The sequence below is a fragment of the Salvia splendens genome, chromosome 11 (assembly GCF_004379255.2).
Source record: "Salvia splendens isolate huo1 chromosome 11, SspV2, whole genome shotgun sequence".
NCBI classification, from domain to species: domain Eukaryota; kingdom Viridiplantae; phylum Streptophyta; class Magnoliopsida; order Lamiales; family Lamiaceae; genus Salvia; species Salvia splendens.
The window spans coordinates 5,043,252-5,062,730 of NC_056042.1; the positions used below are offsets into that span (position 1 = coordinate 5,043,252).

The window sequence follows — 19,479 nt, forward strand, 5'->3', positions numbered from 1 at the left end:
TTTTTAGGTATATACACGGAAAGAAAATCGCTGATCAACGTCAACTATAGCAAAATAAAGGATCATTGTTTCCTAACATAGATAATGTATTTGATCGTCAGTTGTTTTATTCAACTAATACTATTATCGTAAAATTCAAATGCAAAAAAACGCGTAAGCCTATCCCACTCAATTAATTAATCGGCTGTAAAAAAAATTCCTGAACAACATCATTTTAAGAAATAGTAGGAAGAAATTCCAAACTTAAAATCGGTAAAAGTATAATTAATTTTCATCTACTAATACATGGTTCACACATAATCTCACAACAAATACGACCGAACACTAAGCATATAGTATAAATTAATAGTATTTGAATTTCGCCTACTTTTTAAAATCAATAAATGGGTGCAGAATGGCCTATTTATCGGCAATTAATTAACGTTATATATTTTAACGAATATAATTAGTAGTATCATCATAGAATTTGTGTCGTGAAATAGCTAATTTTATTTTAACGAAACATAATGCAATTAACGCTGTATATATTTTAGGGTAAGTTTATGTAATAATATGGCTGGTTATAAATGTCATTTCAGTAAATATAGATACTTTTAGATATTAATAAAATAATTGCATCATTTAATGCTTGTTTCAGTTGACAATATTACTTTTTTTTAAAAATTCACAATACCATTCCAGTTTTAGACGTAATTTACCACTCAACTTTTTTTACTACTACTACTTTATTTCTATTTATATTATACTTTATTATATAGTTTTAACAATATTTTTTAATTTTCTTTTTCAAATTTTGTACTTTTTCAAACAAATTTAAGGTTAATTGAAATTATCAATTCAATATAAAATCAATGAAACATCCAATTATTTCAACTGTGTATGGATCTACCATTTGAATATCAAATTATTCAATTAATTATAAAATTTATTAAATTTCATGATTATTAAATTAATTATAAATTATTTTAAAAATCAATTGACTTAATAAGATATGTAAAAAAATAATTGAGTGAAAGAAAGATAGAATTGGTAAAAATTAAGGACTCATTAATTTTATACTCCACTAATTTGCTTAAAAATCGAAATTCATTTTGTTCATTTTTTTCTATAACTAAAAAGAAATAAAATCTGACAATATAAGAGAAGAAATGATTACTAGTATAGAGCATATATATAAGCTAAGCAAACATTTATGGAAGGTTTAAGCGAAAGGGTAAAGTAGTCATAGAAATTTTGATACTTTCTAAATGCATTAAATATACGATAAAACTGTGTGACCAAAATTTGGACAACCAAAATTCTGGTTTAATATAAAAAAACCGGTTTATTTATAATGTCCGATTCAATAGTAATTGCATTTACTTTGTTGCCCTTATAACAAAACTTTCCAAATTGGCGCCTGTTTTTCTTCGTTTTCCCTCTCTCTCTCATTTCATCTTTCCATGATTATTGATGTTAATGCCAACTGTCCAACACAATCATCCATATCTATATCTCTATTTCATGCGTTATTTTTTCAATTTTTCCTTCACTTCCATTTTCTTCTCCCCATAAATTGCAACAACCACGTCCACAATTTTCCTACTTTATCAGCAAAAATCCATATTTATTCGCTCTCCCCTCTCTCTCATTTCTTCTCCCACACCAATGGCAACAATTCATATATATTTATATACTCTAAGATTTAGTTTATTTAAGCAAAATAACTAAAAGTGTTAAAATTTATAGTAATAAAACCAAAAATATTTTTAAAAAAAGTGGTATTCTATTATAATAAAGATAAATATATATAAACTGTAAATACATAACAACCCTAAATTTTAATACTCTGTATGCCTAAATCAGTTTTGTTCACGTTGATTTTGTTATTGGTTATAATATAATTTGATTACTAAATTATCCTTAAATACAAAATACCTAAATACTTCAATGTATCAAATCTGCAATTTCAAATATGCAAATTTATTTGAATCAACATATACGGTAGATGAAAATTTTAAATTTACATGAAAATTTGTTTTCATCACATTTCCAACAAAATTCAATGAAAAAAGGATGAATTTGTTCATTCCCATTAAACAGCCAAACTTAGGATATTCTTCATATTGAATGGCAACAATGATTAACGAACATAAAATTATGGTATATTGTAAGCAAATACTAATTCCCTTAGTTTTGAGTCAGTTCATAATGCAGAAAAAATCAATCATATGTAAAAAACATCAAGCACTTCAAAGGAACATAATAAAACTTTAGATACATTCTTCCAAAGATAACAAGACCAAATTACTTAAATTCTGATATCAATAACATATGAAAAAACAAATGTTTCACAAGATGGATTTCCAAGACAAAATAAATTGTTTCTGTCAAACTAAACAAAGCATATCAGAACAATCTCAAAGTAACTATTTCAAATTCCATACCACCAACTAAACTCGTGGCAATATAATGCATATGCCACATAGTTATAACACAAAATATAGGAATATCAACTTACAGAAGGACCACGAACTCCACTTCGACCTCGACCACGACCACGGCCACGACCTTTCCTATTTTCAGCTGGATCTTTAAATCGAGCAGTCCTTGGCCTTCCTTTGCGAGTGACAACAACCGGATCTAAAATGGGAATATTACCTGCATCAATTTCTATTGCTTCAGATGTATTTTGGCTTCGAAGAGAAATTGTGCCGGCAGGTTTCCATCTCTTAAGATCTCTTTGAATTTCTTTGAACTTATCTTTGACAAAACTGATTTTCTCCTCCGAATCGATTGCCAAATTGCTGCATTTTATAAACTCTTGTTCCATCTCTTGAAATTGTTTATACTCCTTGGACATGTGTGGATATGCACCCGCAAAAGAAATGCTAAAATGTGGCCTATATACATCCTTCCGCCATCGCCGTAAAATATATCTTTCGCTGACATGATCAATTTTTTTGAATACCAAAACCTTCAATATATGACAGCAGAAAATACCTTTGTTCTCGAATTTCTTGCAATTGCAATCAAAATAGCCCCAACAGGCCGATGCTCAACCATGAAATGTAGCTCGTTGGGAGAGGGATACTTGCTCGATGTACGTGTCTCAGTAATATCATATCTATCCATTGAGCTACTATCTGACTCCAACAAAATGAGATTGCAATTCCAAATCTTTTTCACTTGTTTCTGAAGAAGCTCCATGATATTATTAGTGTATACCTTAGCAAATTGTGATTCCCACTTAAACTCTGACACACAAGTGATAGGCCTGCACTTCGTCGAATATTCAGCTTGAAGCTCTTTTCGAATCTTATCGACGATACAAATCTCATATTGCTCAACAAAGATTTTCAAAGTACTCCTCGAATTGATGTAATTATCGAAGAATGCATGCATTGACTCACTTCTTTGAGTCGACATCATGCCAGCCCAAAAGATGTGCTTTGAGTATACTGGCACCCAACTTTGCCTTATTTCATATAAGTTTTTTATCCAACTATTTTCATGTAAGTTATACTTAACTTGAAAATCGAGCCAATTATTTTCAAATTCCGGAATACTAAAACTGCCATGTATCACTCGATTGAAATCTAAACAAGCCATTTCAAAATTAGCGATACCTCTGAATTTCTTGGAGCTCTTCGAAACAATATGCCACAAACAGAAGCGGTGGATACTGTCAGGCAATACTTCTCTCAATGCGATCGTAATGCTTTCATCTTGATCACTCAAAATTGCCGTCGGTTGAACACCTCCCATTGCGTCCAGCCAATTACTAAAGAACCATTTGAATGATTCTGCACGCTCGTCGCTCAATAGACAACATCCTAATAGAATGGAGTGGTGGTGATGATTAACCCCCACAACAGTTCCAAAAGGCATATTGTATTGATTGACGAGATAAGTCGTGTCAAAGCTCACGACGTCGTGGAAATCCTGGTATGCAGCCCTACTCCGCGGATGAATCCACATGACATGGCGAAGTCTAGAATCATCACCAATATCGATCAGATAAAAGAAGTCTCTATCATTTTGCTGCAGCCTCTTAAACATCTTTTGAATGGCATTAGCATCTCCATCTCCTAGTCTTAGCCTCCGCATTTTGTCAACATGATTTCTGCAATCTCTCGTCGAAGCTCCTAAATTAGATGGCCCGCCGGCAAGAACTTCCATCGTTCTTACACTCTTACATAACCTTGATCCTGCACGGTCATATGCCTCTAAAAGGACCTTCAAATGAGTTGTCAGGTGCCTATGTGCCGCATAAATTCAGAAAGTTGTGGCTCTAGATCGTGGTTATGCTCATTGCAAAATGTTGAAATCTTCCAATTGCCGTTGTCCTGTTTTATCGCATTCAAACGAGTAGGACAATTGATTTTCTTAGTGTATTTCTTTGCATTTGGCTTTCGGGCCCTTCCGCATGAGAGCAAAAGATACTTATCACTACGTGCAGTTCTTGTTATAATACTAAATCCCTTTACCTTCGCAAAAGCTTGATATGTTGCAAAGATCCGTTCTCTACTTTCAAACTCTAAACCAGATTGAGGCCCATTTTTCATCAACTCTTCACATGCATGCTTATCAGCTCCAAATAAATCTTCTTCATCCTCCATATTCTCATCTCCATCTTCTTCAATTTGGTTTGAAAGTTCATAGGAATCTCCATCGTCTTCATTCATAACTTCATGCTCCATGCTATTTTCGCTTTCGGCGGAAGATCCAAAAAGTTCATGCATCATATCCCTTCTAACAGCATCTATAATTTAAAAAAAAAGTTTTTGCATTAGCAACAAAGAGGACAATACCAGAATAATCTTGTGTCTCATTTCATATAAAACTTCTAACACATAAACTCATTATTCAATCCCGTGTCTTATTTCATACATAAAAGTTTAGACTAATGACAACGACAACCATAAACTTACCACCAGTTGAAAGTGGAGTCTCCGGGTTCGCATGATAATCTTGAGTCGAAGTTGTTGGGGATGCCATTCCTCACCTCACTGTCCAGAGACAAACTTCTTGTGAAGAAATTTAGCAGATTCCAGAAAAAAAATAAGAATGGGTGTGTTATGGAGTTTTAACTTTCTGTAATAGTGAAAGAAAGAAAAGGCGGGAAGGAAGTAGAAGGCGGAGCAGATTTTATTTGCCCGCTTTTCAATGAACATTGTTTATTGATTATATTTGAATAATTTTATTACATGGAGTAGTTTTTATTTTTTAATTGTTTATATTGGTCTAGGAGTATATTAGAAAAATCATCGTTTCTTCGATTATTGAATACTTGAATTATGATTAAATTCTGTGCTAATTCATGCTCATATTAAATTATATTGTTGTAGGAGTATATTATTAAAAATCGTTGTGTTTATTTCATATGTATTTCATTAATGAATCTCAATTATGTGGAATTACACATTAATTATTCTCCAACGTATTTCTCGAATATAGTCCCTTATGTATAGATTTTAGATCTATGGAGAGGTATTTTCGAAAATATATTGTGGTTCTTCTAGTGCTACTGTAAATCAAGAAAAAAAAAAGTTGATTCATATTTGGACGAGATTGAAATTAATACAAAATTTTACAAATAGTTTTAATCATGTGATATATTCTAAGTCGTTTTTTAAATATGGATATCCGTATGAATCTACTATCGCTCGCATTGAAAGATAATATCCCTTAAATTATAATGTATTTTTATAATATTAATTATTTAAGGGAAATTGGTATCTAAAACCATGAATTTTGCCTAAAATTTGGTATTTCCCATGAACTTTGAAATTGGTATATAATATCATGAACTTTGCATTTTGTTTGGTATTTCCCAAACTCACTCAAATAAGATATTTTCATCAAAATCTTATTTAACATAGGCAACCGTGATATATTTTATAATATTTTAAATAACTTTTTAAGTTCATAACATAGTTCATAGGAAATACCAAGTTTTAGGCAAAGTTCATGGTTTTAGAGACCAATTTCCCATTATTTAAATATTTTATTCATTCATTTATTTACTATGTTCGACCCCTTGAAATATAATTTTTGGATCCGTCACGGGCTGCATCCATTGTTATATGAATGCATTTCAAATTGTAATATACTTGACGTCTAAATATCACAAAAAATAGATAGATCAGAGTGAACTATTCCATTTGTGATAAGAAGTGAACTAGATCAAACCTCGTCATTCTTCAAATTGTCGCAAACTAAATAGATCAATGAGTGAATTATTGTCATCTACTACTCCGTCACGCAATAAGAGTCATATTTTGCTATTCGTTTTGTCCCACAATAAGAGTCACATTTCACTTTTACCATAAATGGTACTTATTAAAAAGTCGTGCTCACACGCAAATGTGATGTTACTCTCTTGTTGTGGGACGGATGTAGTAGTAACTATTTTGATTTGTAATAAAAACAAATTAATGGCATTATCGTGATTGTAATCTTCATATTGCAAAATAGATACTAGATCATTTTTTCGATATTTTTCCCCAGCCTAGTCGTGATTGTGATCTCATATGCAAAATAGATACTAGATCAATTGGTGATTTGATAAAATAATTTTATGAGAGACGTCTTCTTTTTGTGATTCATGTAATACCTCTTCCTTCATTCAGAAAACTTATTACAATTCATGGAGCATAAAATTGCTCAATAATCTAATTAGTGTATTCATTTGCTGAAAATCACATTGTAACAAATAAAGCATTCTTTCCAGCACCTTTCATGTGAATATTTGTTTGTGCAACGAAAGCAAGATATCAAACTTGAGAGGACCCCTCCGCAATGTCCATATGTGGAGTAAGGTATTCTTATTGCAGTTTCATTGTTCTGCTTTATGCTCTGAGAAGCAAATCAGCCCTTTCATAAGGGCGTTGTATCTAAAAGGTGGGGTTGCAACTCATTTCGTATTGCCAAGTACATTAAGAAGGTAGGCATAAGCCTCTCCATCCTGCAAAACATGGTAAAATGCAACAGCTATAGACTCATGGAAACTATAAGAGAGCAAAGAATCCCGTAAACAATAGATAGTTAAGTCAACAACAACAGTTTTGAACTGCATCAATGACATAAAAAAGTTACCAAAACCCAGAGTTGATCCCCAATTCACTAAGCCTAAAACAGGGGTTATTTGTGGGCTAATTTTCATGGTTTCCCAGAGAAAACCTCTGCATTATAGTAAGCTAAGGGGCGAGGGTAGGGAAAGCGCAGCTCAAATAGTGTGTAATATTAGAAATATCAGAACCAGGTGACACTAATGTCACCGTTAACCCAATCTTCAAATAAAATAAAGTAGGACAGTTACAATATATTATCAAAGAAAACAAGCAACCTTCAGATCAGAAGAAAAGTTTGTCACTGTCTTTTTGTAGCCGCCTTTCTTAAGATGGAAATTCATCCATTTCAGCAGAAGTTTTTCAGGAGCAAGTGACATAAGCTCCTCAACATCCTGCATATATCAATGACACCTGATCAAAGTGTACAATTTAGCTCAGCTCTGATTTAACATTTTAGAATGAATAAAATATCAATGTAGAGTCATAGAGTCAAAGGAAGTGCAGCCTATACAGTGTTGTCGTCCACAATTTCTAAAAGCTGGGGCGTCTTTCTGAGGTTGAGATCTGCCAGTAGTTGGATCTGAAAATGCAACCAAATGCAAGGAAAGAATATAAATACGTAAAGACTCCACAATTCCAACGAAACTTGCTCTATTGTACAAATCGTAGTAACCAGATCCTCTTGAAATCCCTTTCAACCTACTATTCAAACAAAAGAAACTGATACATTGAGCAATGTTGTGAAGAAAAACAAACTAACCTTTATAATTTGAGAAATTAATCCCAGTACCAGATGAGGCTGCATGAATGAAACAAGTTGCATAATGGAAAAGTAATATAAAATAATAGAACCGTGTACGCAAGCCTAAGCGATCTCAACTTACTCTTCCTTCAACAAGATCTTGAGTGCCAATATTGACTACCGTGCATCCAATAGCCTTTGCAGAGTTGAGGCAGAGTGTGTGATTCTCATTTCTTTCCCAAGGGTTGAGTACCTTTTTCGTGTTGATAGCCCGCTCATCTATTGTACCAGGCACCGCTACATTGATAAGCTTGCTGAAACAACCAATAAAAATTAAATTATCCAAAGTTACCAACTCTGAAGTCAACCAGGTATGAAACTCTGAGACTGCTTAGTTCAAGTATGAAATACCATAATAGTACTCCACCCTTTGCAAGGTCAAATAAAGCATTTGTGGATGGATCCATTGGAAGGAACTGCTTCAAAAATGGGTCATCCCTGAGGTATATATTTATATGTGCAACATATGAAGCCCTTTCAGTTTCATGAATGGTGTGAAGAAGAGTTGTTGTGGTTGCCTTCAGGAAGGATGAAGGGGTCTTTGATCCCCCGGATTTTTCATTGGCTTTATTTCGTTCATCTTCATATGACTGATTATTTAATGCAACAACAGAAAAGTAAATAATCATTTATCCAACTACGGCTCAAGCAGAAAAAAAAAGTGCTATCTATCTACTACAATTATCGGCAAATTTTCTTTGATGCGGTGATTGCGGTCACAACACTACAACCATTTGGAATCAAATTCAAAGGTAGCACCTTCCACTTGCCTGGGATATCACCAACTTAAAAGTGGGAAGGATAAAGAAAAACTTACCCTGAGGAAGCTTTCAAAATCCACCTCGTCATTGATATCAGAATGTGATTCTCCCCATCGTTGTCTAATCTCCTCCTCATTAAATACATCATTCGAACTCTTCAGTTTCATGATTAAGGAGGGTATATCTCCAACCGTAACTTTACCATTCTCATTTTTCAATGCCTCAAACTGCCCAAAACAAAAACATAATCACACAACCCCATGTATCATAGATCAATTGAAACATAAATGCCCTTTGGCTGGCTTGCTTCAATTCTGCAAATCAGAATGCAGGAGCCATTGCCCAAAAAAAAAACAAAATCAAACAAAATTCAAGTCCGGAAACATATCACCTGAATCCAGATTGAAAATTATTTATTGAATTAAAAAAACAAGCGATTCAGGAAGAATACTTTGGATTTAAGGCCTTGAAGCTCGACTTGCGTGAACTGGCTGTGAAGTTGATCAGAAACTACAACTCCGCAAATTTAGACATCCTCTTCTCGCCCCGCGCTCAATCAAATCGCGGGGAAATAAAATTGTCACCGATCACCCTAAAATTTGGAAATGGGCTATGCAGCCCCAACGGTCCACGATCCCGAGATTAATCCCTGCTCCAATCCAATAACACCAACAGACGAGAAAACGTAAGCGGATAAACCAAATGCAAAAACAGATTTGGCAAATCTCCAATCAATCAATGCGCTTCAATTCCCCACAAGCGGAAATATATGAAATTCAATCCGGCAATGATTGAAAATAATCAATGATTTAAAATGCAGACGTTGCAGGATCTCGAAATGGTAAGAGAAGGACGATAATGAAACAGGAAACGCGTTGGCGAGCAGTTTTCAGGATTACATGCATACCTGTAGAGACAATCCGGGATTTTTGGGGAATAGGATTTTGATTTCTCGATCCCTTATTATCGGCGTTGTAAGGTTTTGACTGTGCGACGCTGAGTATCTCTTGCAGGAATGGAGGTGGGAATGCAATTGCAATGGGTGAAGGGCGAAGAGGAGAGAGAGATTTGAGAGGCAAACAAAACACGCTAAAAACAGAGGCCAGTTGTGGAGGCCCAGTTTCGATAAGGCGCGTGAGGCTGTCGATAGCATCCCAGTCGCTTTGCATTTCTCACCACCTCAGTTCACGTTCTACACGTCACCTCTATTTTCGTTATTTTCTGTTTCCATTCATTTTATTTATTTTTAAATGGTGCAATTGTAAATACAAATAATGGTACTTGGGCTATCAGATAAATACGAGCCAACCTAAAAATTGTCGGGTATCACGTACTCGATATCCAAAATATCGGATCATGAGTTCGGGTTCGGATAGTAATTTTCCTATAAATTCAGGTATCGAATTACTCATTTTGAGTACTCTATTATCCGATTTTGCCGAAGTCAAACTCCATTATATTCAAATTGCAATTAGAGATTGCTCGTTTTTAATTTCTTGATTTCCCCTATGAGCCTTCTCTCTTGTCTCTACTCTACGGTATCTCTCTCTCGACGAGGGCGAGTCAGCGACGACAACTCTTATTCCATTTAACGACGTCATGTCACCGTCATCGTTGAGACCACCAGCCACCTCTACATTTAACATCATCGTCTCCCACTCTAATTCTCTTTCACATTTTGCTTGTCTTTGAATTTTATTACTTTTAAGAGACTATGTCAACGTGCATATTCACAAAACTTTGGTAAGTGCTAAAATAATGCCTTGCTCAAAATACTTTTTTGTTAGCAAGATATCATGAAAAATAATAACTATTAGATTTTGAAGGCTGCGTTCCATTTTTTACTTGTTTTTTTATATTAAGTTTTTGAGTATCTGATTTTTCATGATCGGATACCGAAGTCAGGGTACCCGAAAAATATTTCGGATTCGGGTATTAGTTAGGCAAAAATCGGATTTCGGATTTTGATACCTGAAAATTAGATCGACTATTTGTGAATACACATTTGGACATCTCTACGCACTTACCCATATCTGAAATTTGTCAAAGCGTATACCCAAACCCGACCCGAAGTGTGTTTCGGATACCCGAGTACCCGACACGGTTATCCAAACCCAAATAATCGGGTACCCAAATACCCGACATTGTTCATGCAATTGAATTTTTTTCTATATTTTAATAATAAGCTAATAACTATAAAATTAAGTATACATGTATTAAATAAAGCTAAAATTCTCATTTTTAATCAAAATGAATGAAATTATTTTATTTAATTATTATGCTAATAACTATTTTGTTGTATTTATTTTTATTTTAAAGACAAATCAATATTATGTGAATATATAGAACATTCAAATTAAGTAATATCTTTAATATTACATTTATTTTATATAAAATATAAAAGAAGTAGTTGTCGCATTTAATTTAAAACTCATGAATGACTTTATGAGAATTGACTATGCATAAAAATTAATAAACATCGGATTAAAATAAGCAATCAAATAATATAATTCATAAATCATAGTAACATTTAAATAAATAAAAAAAAATCATATTATAACTCTGATTAATAGTTAGGGTGTGACATGCTTTGAAAATATGAAGTTCTTGTTTATATGATCTGTTCAAAGACAATTGTACATTATATAGACGGGAAAAAAAAATTAATAATAAATTGGGTATTAATCGGATATTTGGATATACCTAATACCCAAACGAGTTACCCAATACCCGATATTTCTTAAACTCTATTACTCAATCCCATGCTCAATCACATAAAAATTTGATATTGGGTATCTGATACCCTGCAGGTGTCAAGTCGGGTACGAGTTAATCCAATAGCCGATTCCATATTTCCACCCATACGTTAGGGTATAAAAATCAGATTCGGATATCCATATCCTTATTTGTTTAATAGGAGTATATCAAAATACTTGATATATTGAATATTAATCCGTACTTTACATGTTTTTAAGGCCTTTATTTGATTAATCTTCTGCGACAATCAAATGGAGTATGTTTTTAATAGCATATTTTATATGTTTTGGTATATTTACGTCTTTTCTTTGGTCTCGAACCTACGAGAAAGAAGTCCAATACCATGATGATGTGGATAAAGTTTTCCATATCACTGTTTTTAATTAAATCTGTTCATGTTTATTGATTTTGCCAAATTTCATAATTTTAGAGGCAATTATATCTTAAATGAATGACGTATATGCTTTTTTTCTAATAATTCAAACTGTCCTATAATTTTTATTTTTTTAGAGCATCCACAACCGTGCTCTTGCCAGCGGCACGGTTGTGGGCCCGGGCGGTACTATTCATGCCTGCTCTCTGGCAAGAGCACAACACCCACAACTGTGCTCTTCCGCAAGGACGAGCACAATTAATATAAAATTCAATTACACAAAAACATTTTCATAATACTAAAATTCATTAAAAAAACCACAATAAAAATAACAAATTACAAATAAAATAAAAAGACATAATTAAAATCCTAAAAATTAAAAATTACATAATTAAAATACTAAAAATTAAAAATTACATAATTAAACTCCTAAAAATTAAAAATTACATAATTATTGGCTAATATAACCCGAGGAAGACTACGCATTCGGCGGCACCAACCCCAATTGTTTTTGGAGACCCAATATCATGGACTCGTGCGTTTGAAGTTGCGTGGGGGTCATAGTTGACCTATCGGCCATATTGAGTTGGGCCAAAAGGGCCCACAACGAGTTGTTCGGGGGTGGAGGTGGAACATAGGGTGCGGGTTCGGGAGCAGGGGCAGATGGAGTCGCGGCGCGACGTCGTTCGGCCGCCGCCTTCTTCCTACCTTGCGGTCGGCGTCGGGAACCGCTTGGTTGGGCATCGGGGCTACCCAAGTTAGCTTCGGCGAGTTGGCTAGCCACTTCTTCGCCGGCGTCGGATAGGGATGCCGACCGTGAGCGTTTGGAGGAGCCGCTAGAGGAGGATGTTATGCCTCCCTTATACTTCGGGTGCGTCCGCGTCTCCTGCCAAACGTTAAGATATTTGAACGACTTACCGTTCATGGATTGGTAGGTGCTCGGCGAGGCGGTGATGATGTCGACCTCGCTTCGGCCGCTCCCGGCATTCCGGGACTCCTGGATGAAATAGCCGTTGAACTTGCCAATTTCTTCGTTGGCTCGGCCGATGCAGTTGCGCACCATACTCTCGTTGCGCTCGATCGTTCCCGGCGGCCGGTGTGCATTGTACCGGCTAGAGACGCGCCACCAAAAGTGATCGCCGGATTGGTTCGTTCCAACCACCGCATCTTCGGAGATTTCCAAGTACGCCTTGAACAATCTTTCCATCTCCGCCGGTGAGTACGGTGTGCGGACACCGGCGCGAGATGGAGGATTCGGCATTTGGGAAGGGGCGCGAGGCCTAGGCTCCGGTGTCCACCCGTAGCGCCCATCGGAGGCACCTTGATCGTCGATTGGGTATGGCCGGTAGCCACTCGGAACGCCCGAATCTTGGGTGAGAGGAGGGGCCGAATATTCCATTTCCGGACTATGAAACGGTTGCGAACCGAACCATTCGGGGTTCCAACCGTGAGAGCCGCTTGGGTTGTCGTCGTTACCGGACATAGTGGTGTTGTAGGGTGTGAGAGGAAGATGAAAATGGATATGAGAGATTGATGATGAGAATTGTGTAGTGAAAGTGTGAATTTTTTGGAGTGAAATTGGGGGTATTTATAGATGAAAGTGTGTATTTTTGGGGTAAAAAAAATAAAAAAAAATTAAAAAGTGGGGAAAAACGGTTATAAACGGATATAATTTTTTGGGGAAGTGAAATTTTTTTTTATTTTTTATCGATTTTTTTAATAAAAATCCGATTTTTTTAAAAAAAAAATAAAAAAATGTTTGAAACCAACGGCTATGCCGTTGGCGAATGGGAGACCGCCACGTGTACGTCCGCTGGCACGGACGTGCTCGATACATCGAGCAGCGCCGTGCCAGCGGCGCGGTTGCAGCGGTGGCGGTCCTTCGCCTTGCCGCTGGCACGGACGGCGGTGGCGCCAACCGCCACCGCTGCGGATGCTCTTAGATTTTTAAAATTGGTTGTTAACTTTAAATTTTCACTATCCAGATATGAATAAATTTAAATTGAATTTGTTTTCTAATCTAACCGAGCCCAGTTAGTATTAAATTATTGACTTAGGCCCGACGCTTGGACTTGAAAAAAAATAAATTGTTAGAATTTTGGAATATACTTGTATTTTAAAATTAAAAATACTACAGTAGTTGAATCGATAAAATTGCAAACCCGCTCCGCTCCGCTCCGCTCCATTGATTTTTCAGTTCCCTCTTCGTAAACACAAGCGATTTCAAGTCTGAATTTCTCTCCATTCTTGCCGGTACGCCAGCAGCCGGCACAGCTGCCGCCGCGCTCACTGCCTCTTTTTTCAACCATCGAATAAGTAAGAAATTCATGTTCATTTTCAATTTTAGGTTAATCAGCTGTATTTCCACCTTTTAATCATAGTGCTGATAGAATTCGAAATCTCAGAAAGCGCTGAAGTTTCCGCGACGATGAGCATCGTACCGAAGGAAACAATTGAGGTCATAGCTCAGAGCATTGGCATCAGCAATTTATCTCCCGATGTGTTGCCTGCTCTGGCTGCCGATGTCGAGTACCGTATTCGAGAAATAATGCAGGTTAATATAATTTCCGGTTTGCTATTTTCTCAATTGTTGATTTTGCTTTTTTTTGCACCGTTTTGATGTATCCAGTTGGTGCCTGTAAGGTTTTAAACTGTGAATTTGTTGCAGGAATCTATCAAATGCATGAGGCATTCGAAGAGAACTACTTTAACTACGGATGATGTTGATAGTGCCCTTGGTTTAAGAAATGTCGAGGTGCTTTTATTCAAATAGAATTTTCATTTATAAACTCATGATAGTATTAGATGGAATAGTGTAATTATCGGTTTGGTTTCCGAAGTATGATGGTTCTTGTTGGTGAAACTATTGGTAATTGTTTGTGATTGTTGGTTGTGGGTTTTGACAATTTTGTAGCCAATATATGGATTTGCTTCTGGAGACCCACTGCGATTCAAGCGAGCCGCAGGGCACAAGGATTTGTTCTATATAGAAGAAAAGGATGTGGAATTCAAGGAAGTATGTGATCACGAATACATGCTGGGCAAAATCTTTGACAATTGTTGTAACATTATTAGTCTCATTTGTATGTTTTTACCTAACTTAGGTGATTGAAGCTCCTCTGCCTAAGGCCCCATTGGACACCACCGTAGTTGCTCATTGGTTAGCTATTGAGGGGGTTCAACCTGCAATTCCTGAAAATCCCCCTCCCGAAGCTCTTCAAAGTATGCATATATCTTAGTGCGGTATCTTACATTTGTATATGCACATGTGTTAAATACTGTCGATCAGCATGTTCCTTCTATGATAATCCTCTATCCTTTTCCACCTTCCTGTTCTTGACTGACCAAATACTTATATGGCAACACATATATATTTCTTAAAGTTCATTTTTTGTAAAATGATGAGTTGTTTTTTTGGAAGTGCTTTCACTTCCTGCGGATAACAGAAAGACTGAAGTCAAAGAGGATGGAGCATCTGTTGACATTAAATTACCTATAAAGCATGTGGTTTCACAGGAACTTCAGGTGCTACTGATGGTTTTATTTACTTTTTTATATGCCTGTCGAGAAGATAATACATCTCATGTTTTCTTGCCTTGTGCTGCAGCTTTACTTTGAAAAAATTACCGAGTTGACTGTGACCAGATCTGAGTCCCCTTTATTTAAAGCTGCATTAGTGAGCTTGGCAACTGACTCAGGGATTCACCCCTTGGTTCCTTATTTTACACTTTTTGTTGCTGATGAGGTAAAACTCATGTAATCTCCATCTAGGCTAACAATGGTACCATATTATAAATGCTGAACAGTAACAATGGCAGGTTTCTCGGAATTTGAATAACTTTTCTCTACTTTTTGCTTTGATGCGTCTTGTCCGGAGCCTTCTTCGGAACCCTCATATACATATCGAACCATATGTAAGTTATTCTTGCATATACTCCCTTTTCATTTCTTTTGCCCAGTTCAGATTTTCTTGCTTTCTGATTTATATAGATTATAGTGTGTGTCATAGTGTTCTCCGAGTACTAGGTGACTTTAATCTTAGTACTCCCTCCATCGCACTTTAGAAGTCTCATTTGAGTTCGGCACGAGTTTTAAGAAATGGAAATGAAAGTTGGTGAAAAAAGATAGTGGGATGTGGGTCCCACTTTTATATATTAGTTTTCTAATAAAATGTGAGTGGAAAAAGGTTAGTGGAATGTAAGGCCTATTACCATTTATGGAATATTCCAACCGGGACTCCTAAAGTGGGACATCCAAAAATGGTAAACTGAGACCGCTAAAGTGGGATTGAGGGAGTATAAAATTGGCCTTTGGGTTCTTTATTTAGTTATATGTTGGCGCGTAGTAGTTTCTTTGCTCCTTAGGTCTCATTTAAACACTTGAAGCTGCAATTTGTGTATCTTATGGTGCATGACCTTTTGCTTCTCAAGCAATTTACTTTTTTCTTTTTTTTGAATTAATCTCCATGTATGTTGAATTCTGATACTTCAAACTTCTAATTAGCTGCACCAACTGATGCCCTCGGTGCTGACATGCCTGGTTGCTAAAAGATTAGGAAATAAGTTCTCTGACAATCACTGGGAACTGAGAAATTTCACCGCTAGTCTAGTTGCTTCAATATGCAAGAGGTGAGAGATCGTCATGTGTACCTTCCATTAGATAATGTATGATGTGGCTCTCTTCTGTTTCTCTGTAAAAGTTGGGTGCATCATGTGTCTTTGCAATTTGCTTCAACCTGCTAATCTATCATCTCAATATATTTTTTGGCTAACTTCTTTATGGTACTACTCTGCAGATTTGGCCAGGTTTATTACAATCTCCAGCCACGTGTGACCAAGACAATGTTGACTGCTTTCATCGATCCATCAAAAACTCTCCCTCAACATTATGGTGCTGTTCGGGGATAGCAGCCCTCGGAGCTAATGTGGTATTTCCCCCTTTTTTCCCCTCTCGATGTTTGTGACTATGTATGTATTCTTTGTAATATCCATGATAATTTATACTATTTTATTTGCAAAAAATGCACAATGTGAAAATACGAGACTGTGCACACTGCCAGAACTATATGTTGTGTTGTATAATACTATGGCCCTTATCTATCCTAAGATGACATCTGTTAAATATGCTAACCAGGTTCGATTACTTATTCTTCCCAATCTTGATCCTTATTTGCGTCTTCTGGAGCCAGAAATGCAACTAGAGAAGCAAAAGAATGAGATCAAGAGGCATGAAGCCTGGCTTGTATATGGGGCTCTATTGGTAAGATATATTGACCCATTTTTCTCTGACAAAGAATGGTTATTAAAAATATCTTTTGCATTGTGCATCTGTTGCTATATGAGAAGGTTCTTCCAGATATATATGAGATTTTTTTTTCAAATTCCTATTTTCTTTGATGATACTTTGACTTTGTTTTTCTGCTGCCATCTGTAGAAGTATATTGAGGACCTTTTTTGAAAGATGTCTAATAATCCTCTTACTATTTTTTTACATGCTCTTTCACGAATTTCATTAACTGGAAATATTTCAAATGTAATAAATTGGTACTTTTACTTCCAGTTTCATTGTCTGGAGATAATTTGATGGTGAGTGGCTTGTTAAGCATGACAGTTGGCAATTGTTAAAACTGCATGATGTGTGCAAACTATTAACGAGCCTACTGTTTCTCCTTAGGGGACTTTTGCATTATAAATTGTCTTCTTTGGGGGCACATGGGAGTTGTTGCCTACTATGTTAGTTAGGAGTAGTGATGTTCTATGATGTGTTCTAATCATAGAAGGTTCTATTATCTTGATAAGATTTGGGAGGATTCAAATTAGTATAACACTCGTCTTGTTAATACTGAAATACTAGTAGAGTGCTCTACGCCCTGAAGTAGATCAAGATGTGTTATCATTTTAGCAAAGGCCACTTACTATTCTTCCACTCGGTACAACAAGTGGAGGACCTATGAATTTATAATTATTGACGTTCAACATCTGAACTGCATTTCATTTGTTGCTATGATTGTGGAATGGAATAGCTGTATGTACCCCCAAAGGTTGTATTTACTGGTAGCTCTGTCCTTTCTATTACCGAGATTGTCATTGCACATTTGGCCCCAGCTGAATCTAACTGATGAGATACTGTCTTATTAGCGCGCAGCTGGTTTGTGCGTCTATGATCGGCTGAAAATGCTACCTTCTCTGCCATCTCCACCTGCACGTACCGTCTGTAGGAGCAATAGCAAAGTCGTGACTACTTCTTCAAGTATGTTTCTCTTAAGCTTTACGGCTTTACTTACTGCTTCAATGAAACTGTTCATCATTTTATTTCTTAGTACTCTCGTATAACTAATATTTGGGGTTGCGGTGGCTCTTGGGTCTGTACTTCAATTTGAAATAATGTACTAAATATGCTTCATTTTCAACTACTTGTTCTTCTGTTTAAAGTAGTACTCTGAACTCAAAATGTGACCAGCATGAAAATTGCACTTCCTTCCATCAATGTTGAGAGTCTAATGCATTTATCTGCTCCAAATTGTGTTCAGATAAACGTAAAGCCACCATGGATAACATGATGCACCAACCACCGTTGAAGAAACTGGCAACAGACAGTTCTATGGGTGCAAACTCTCTGCCGGCGGACATAGCAGGAGCTAGTGGTGGATATTCAACAAATACTGGAGCTGCAGACTCATCAAGGGCTTCAGGGAAAAACAATGTGGCTGGATCAAGCAGCAGAAGAGAGATAGTTGGTGGTCAAGGATTCAAGACTTCATCTGCTCTTGAGCAGGCGTGGAAAGAGGATACAGATGCCGCACAATTGCTGCCCTCACTGTATGAATATTTTGGTGAAAGCATGTTAACATTTGTTCCGTTACCCGAAGCGTCCTTATTCTTGTGATCTTTCCTCCACCCCGAAGCCTACACAAGAGAATTAGTGTTTGCGTCGTCTTTTTACAGATATGTTCTCCCTAGTTAGTGTTCTGTTCTTCAGGAACGAAGATCACATTTCCAAAACACTAATGTAGATTCATTCGTATAATTAGGAAAGATTGTTAGATTATATGCTATCCATGTTTTGTAGAACTCTGCACAGATTATGTTATGTTCTGAAATTCAAGTAATTTCGTTAACTATGATTTTCCACTACTATATATACTGCTCCAGTCCAGTTGTACGCACCCGCTCTTCATAAAATATAAGTACTCAATTTTTCCAGAGGATAAATTTGGTCGCCCCGTTGAAGGTTTGTAGTGATAAATCGCAAAATCTACATTTATCCGATTCGTCATGTACTATTATATATAGTTAATTGCCAGAAGACAAAAACATATAGATTCATTTGTTTCAATTAAGTTGCATTTGATTTGATTCAACAATTCGAAGATAAAACACAACACATGATCATGATGTTGGTGCAGTGTAGAAGAAATCATGGAAGTTTTCAAGCAGTAAATAGATACACAATAACACAAACCATATTTATTTTCTTTCAAGGTACATAAACCAAGATAGCAACGTTCAACAAATGAATAAGATCCATGGAAAGGATTACAAATGGCAAAATGGCGTACAATCCCATAAATATTTCGAAGATGTTTTCATTAACAAAAATGTAATATAAATATTACATAAGAGGGTTCCAATGTAATTCACTGCTTCTGGCTTCCCCTGTAACACTCAACGATGCAGGGTTCATGGGCACTTGGAGATCTCATTCCGCTTCATTCAAAATGGGAACAATCAG

At 36.0% G+C, this 19,479-nt stretch overlaps 3 protein-coding genes across 3 annotated transcripts; 1 reads left to right on the plus strand and 2 right to left on the minus strand.

The window, feature by feature from the left end:
• Positions 1-2,958: 2,958 nt before the first annotated feature.
• On the minus strand, positions 2,959-4,161 carry LOC121754333 (protein FAR-RED IMPAIRED RESPONSE 1-like). Its single transcript, XM_042149708.1, has one exon. The coding sequence runs from the start codon at positions 4,159-4,161 to the stop codon at positions 2,959-2,961; it is 1,203 nt and encodes a 400-aa protein (XP_042005642.1).
• Positions 4,162-6,898: 2,737 nt separating this feature from the next.
• Positions 6,899-9,040, minus strand: LOC121754334 (fimbrin-1-like). Its single transcript, XM_042149710.1, has 7 exons — positions 8,675-9,040; positions 8,209-8,447; positions 7,940-8,111; positions 7,816-7,854; positions 7,567-7,635; positions 7,331-7,447; positions 6,899-6,949 (listed from the first exon to the last, which is right to left on the minus strand). The coding sequence occupies exons 1-7, from the start codon at positions 8,783-8,785 to the stop codon at positions 6,899-6,901; spliced, it is 798 nt and encodes a 265-aa protein (XP_042005644.1). The 5' UTR covers positions 8,786-9,040.
• A 4,860-nt stretch (positions 9,041-13,900) lies between these two features.
• LOC121754124 (transcription initiation factor TFIID subunit 6-like) lies at positions 13,901-18,865 on the plus strand. Its single transcript, XM_042149470.1, is given in 14 exon segments — positions 13,901-14,064; positions 14,154-14,302; positions 14,417-14,503; positions 14,663-14,764; positions 14,853-14,970; positions 15,170-15,273; positions 15,356-15,493; positions 15,567-15,662; positions 16,252-16,376; positions 16,544-16,644; positions 16,647-16,675; positions 16,882-17,007; positions 17,886-17,997; positions 18,278-18,865. Coding segments are annotated over 13 exon segments (1,620 nt in total). The 5' UTR covers positions 13,901-14,064; positions 14,154-14,176; the 3' UTR covers positions 18,634-18,865.
• Positions 18,866-19,479: the final 614 nt, after the last annotated feature.